The sequence below is a fragment of the Austrofundulus limnaeus genome, unplaced genomic scaffold (genome assembly GCF_001266775.1).
Source record: "Austrofundulus limnaeus strain Quisiro unplaced genomic scaffold, Austrofundulus_limnaeus-1.0 Scaffold33, whole genome shotgun sequence".
NCBI classification, from domain to species: Eukaryota; Metazoa; Chordata; class Actinopteri; order Cyprinodontiformes; family Rivulidae; genus Austrofundulus; species Austrofundulus limnaeus.
Genome location: NW_013952435.1, coordinates 2,392,319 through 2,397,047, shown reverse-complemented (window position 1 = coordinate 2,397,047; position 4,729 = coordinate 2,392,319). Strand labels below are relative to the sequence as shown.

The window sequence follows — 4,729 nt, the reverse complement described above, 5'->3', positions numbered from 1 at the left end:
ACAAGCTAAATATTTAGCTTGTAACTTAAATATTTAGCTAGCAAGTTAAATATTTAGCTAGCCACCTAAATATGTAACAAATATTTTAGGTAGCGAGCTAAATATTTAAGTTACAAGCTAAATATTTAGCTTGTTAACTATGACATTTATAAATGTATGAATCATATGGCGAAAAACTGACTTTGAAAAATAAATCTGTTCCTTTTTTCTTATAAAAGGCTAAATAAAACAAAAAATATTGGTGGTAATTTTTGACTGTGTAACTTTACAAACGGCACCCCATAGCAAACAGGTCTCTAAATGAGACTGACAATCAAAATGACATTTTGGGAACATCGCAATTTATTAAAGCCATAAAAGATCATCATAGCAGTAAAAGAAAAAATGATAAAATTAATCAGAGCACAGAGGATTAACAGAATGCACCTGCAACCCTATTATCAAGTTCATTACTGAGATTTTGCRTCCTTTTAGTGCTATATCTCTACATGCTGTATTTTACCACCGCCATAGGAAAGGGATATTTTTGTCTCCAATAGTCCCCCAGAGATGCTTTCTTGCATGCTAAAAAGGCTCTGTAATACAGCTCTATTGGCCCAAAACTGAACTATATTTATAAAGAGCCTGCACAGCTTATAGTATTATCATGCTGAATGGACTCAAATGACAGAGCCATGAATCAGAGGGCTGTGAGCCCGTTGAGGAGGTGGTCTAAGCTGCCCTGTTGCTGCTGCACCTAAAACCACAGAGGCGCTGCAGTGAATCAGCAAATCTTTGGCTGAACTCACGAGAGAGCTGCAGGAACATCAGCTGGCAGYTTCCTTTCATGGCTTTGTGTTCAAAAGCAGAGAGATCTATTCTATTCCACAGCCATTTTTTTCCCCTTTTATCACGATGACGCCTTGAAACCCTTGGCCCAGGTAGACGAGTTCTTCTCTTGCACCCATTCTCCTCCTCCTCTATTATCCTGCCATCGCAGACACACTGAGGATTTTCAGCCTGTCTCTGTTACGGTCCAACAGCTATTAAACTCACTTCCAAATCAAATCATCCTCGTCTGAAATGCTGCTGTCTCCGTCTCTCGGCTAACCGGTCTCTCTCTTCCTTTCCATCATTCACACTCCCCGTCACAGACAAAAAGATGCCAGGGACAAATTCCATATTAATGACCACCTGGCTGTGAGCTCCAAATGAGCCTCGGCTGTCATATAAATGCGTAATTCATCTTTGAAGCAAATTTCATTTTTCTCAGATGGGAAACAAAAGCAGGTGCAGAGACAGGAAGTTTCTACTCTAAATGGAAATCCCTCACACAAAAAGATAAACTGCTACAAGACCAGTGTCTGGGATTTATGACTATATGGTAAGAAGTGTTAGCGGAGGGGCGGGGCTTACCTTCAGGAGCAGCAGAGGAACACAACAGTCTCTGGCCATGCCATGAGGGAGTGCTGCTCCAAACCTGCAGACAGAAGGAAGGACAAATTATTTATTTTGCTCAAAACAGACAAGTTGTTCATACAAGCAACCACAACTGCAGCTGGCTGATGTGTGTTTTTAAAAACAAGAGAATACCATGGTTATTTAGATTTCTATGTACTTTTTGCTTGAAGTAAGTATCATTTTACAAAATGATTTCTGATTTGTAGCAATCCTTACATTTGGAGACCAAAGTCCTGCCCAGAAACGAATGGACCAACCAAACAATGAACCAGCCAACAAAAAACAAGCCAACCAACCAAAAACAAACAAACCAACCAACAAGCCAACCATCGAGCCAGCCAGTCAACCAACCAACCAACCAACCAACCAAAAACAAATGAACCAACCAACAAGCTAACCATCGAGCCAACCAACCAACCAAAAACAAACGAACTAACCAATAAGCTAACCATCGAGCCAACCAACCAACCAACAAACCAACCAAAAACATACGAACCAACCAACAAGCTAACCATCGAGCCAATCAACCAACTAATAAATCAACTAACCAACAAACGAACCAACCAACAAGCCAACCAACCAACAAACGAATCAACCAACAAGCCAACCATTGAGCCAGCCAAACAATCAACTAACCAACAAACGAACCAACCAACAAGCCAACCAACCAACAAACGAATCAACCAACAAGCCAACCACTGAGCCAGCCAAACAATCAACTAAACAACAAACGAACCAACCAACAAGCCAACTAACCAACAAACCAAGTAACCATTGAGCCAAACAACAAATGAACCAACCAACAAGCAAGCAAGCCAACCAACCAACCAACAAGCAAGCAAGCCAACCAACCAACAACTGAACTAACCAACAAGTCAGGCATCGAATCAACCAACCAACCAACCAACCAACAACTGAACTAACCAACAAGTCAGGCATCGAATCAACCAACCAACCAACCAACCAACCAACCAACCAACCAACCAACCAACCAACCAACCAACCAACCAACCAACCAACCAACCAACAAGCCAACCAACCAACAATTGAACTAACCAACAAGTCAACCATCAAGTCAACCAACCAACCAACCATCCATCCATCCATCCATCCATCCATCCAACCATCATTAGGTTGCAGAGACAGCAGAATGAGATAAACGTATAGACATCTGTCTCCCCAGCAACAGTCTCCAGCTCTTCCGAGGTCATCTCAAAGTGTTCCCAAGCCAGATTTGTCTATTGGGTCTTGAGTCTCCTCTCAGAAGGACATGCCACTAGTGAAAGGCAACCAGGAATCATACTCATGCCTGAACCACCTCAGCTGACTCTTCTCAATGCAGAGAAGCACCAGCTCTACTCTGAACTACTCAGCGAATCTTTAAAGCTAGTTTGGAAATTAATGACATATTCAATTTTCCTGCAGCAAAAAAGCCAATTAAATCTTGCATCATATAGGTTACTACCGTCTAGATTTTAGTATTGGTTGTTTATGACAGCAAGAAAAAAAAATGCACAGTGTGAGTCAGGTTTAAGGTCAACTGTGGCCACCCTACCGAAGAAACTCTCTTCAGCCACTAGTATTTGGAATCTCAATATTTCAATCATGATTCATATCTCCTTACTACGGGTGAGACTGTAAAATYCTGTAAATCAATAGTTTTGCTTTTGGCTCAGTTTTATCTTTACCACAAAAGACACCGAGCAAAAGCCACAATTCACTCTTCCATCCTCTGCTTGAGGCAGAAACTCATTCCCGACCCCAGAGGGAGCCTTCCACTGTTTTTCTGAACTATTGGCCTTGGACTTAGAGATGACTCTCATCCCAGCCGCTTCTCACTTGGCTGCAAACAGTCCCAGTGCATGCTGAAGGTGCCAACAGAACTCCATCATCTGAAAAAAAACAATGAGACTGGAGTTCCCAAACTGGATGCAGTTCTATTTACAACAGTGTCTGGAGATCCTGTCCATGAGCGTCACAAACAAGATCAGAGACAAGTAAGCTGCACTGGCAAAGCTCAAACCACTACAAGAATGAAGTAGACTTCAGAGAGTATGTGGAAATATCTTTTTATTTGCTTTGGCTGTAAAGAAGCCAAATTGCCAACAAAGTGGCAGCACCCTAACCTCACTGCAGAGGAAACAGTCATTGCATTTTTTTTGCAAGATATTGCATGTGGTATAAGGTGAATGTTCATCCAACACACAGCACGTTTCACATTATACCGCTTGTCACATGGTGACACATGGGAAATCAAAATCCATCTATTATTCCTTTATTTTCTGTATATTTTTCACCACAAGGCTTTCAAACTGACACGTCTACCTCACACAAAGCTTCCAGCAGGCCTCTGTTACCCACTCACTCGTCCTGTGTACAATAACAATACAGCAGCAGAGTAATTGTGTTGTAATATCAGATTTACGATATGCCGGCGCTGCCCGACTGAGGCGAACCGCAGAGGCCGACTCTCAAAGCTCTCACAGCTTTACCTTTATGAGCACAATGAGAAAAAATACCTCAGAAGAGAGTGGCGCGTTTGTGCGTGCTCATTTATCTGCTCGTGCTCACAGCCAAATGGCACCGAGAGAAACCCTGCAGTGGGACAACTTGTAATCCCAGCATCAAACGAAAACACGCAGACACGCCTTGTGAGTGTACTCCCCCCGTCTGGCCTTTTTACCTATTCTGCTATATTACAACCAGATATATAAAATGGAATTTTGCAAGGTTTTTTAAGTTGTAAAATGCAAATTTGCCACTGGAAAAAACCCACAAAATATTGAAAAGTTAATAACACCTGAGAAMATTGGGCCTCATGCAAAAACATGTTTGTATTCTTATCCTAAATTTATCATTCTTTTGTTCGTACGAAGGGTTCATATGAACATGTCACGTCAGATTCAACAAACTCTTCTATCTTCAGGAAAAGTGTGAGGAGCGTAAACTGATGAATGCGTATCAGGTGCTCGTGCACGGGGAGAGGAGATTAGCATAATTACCACCCAAAAACACCATATAAGGATATACATTTCCTGCCACACATACCAGGAAGTGTCCATTCATAAGTCACATCGCAAAGTAAAAAAGAAGAACTAGTTCAGAGACTGAAGTTCTGCTCTCAGAGATCCACAAAAAAAAAGTCATTTTTAGCAGCGTCAGCTGTGGAACTAAAGGATATGCTTTAAAGCAGAGGAATGAAATGATGACTGCTGTTAATTTCGTGTCTCCCCGTGGGTCGTATAGTCACAGAAATAAAAATCTAAATCACATTTATCTCTCTCTGCAG

The 4,729-nt window shown here is 41.6% G+C and overlaps 1 protein-coding gene across 3 annotated transcripts in view; it reads right to left on the bottom strand.

The window, feature by feature from the left end:
* Positions 1-4,729, bottom strand: part of mcu (mitochondrial calcium uniporter) — a 72,610-nt gene that overhangs the window by 9,844 nt on the left and 58,037 nt on the right. For all 3 annotated transcript variants that reach the window (XM_014006005.1, XM_014006006.1, XM_014006007.1), the window contains one exon: positions 1,396-1,459. In XM_014006005.1, the coding sequence (XP_013861459.1) occupies positions 1,396-1,459 (64 nt within the window). The remainder of the gene's footprint in view (positions 1-1,395; positions 1,460-4,729) is intronic.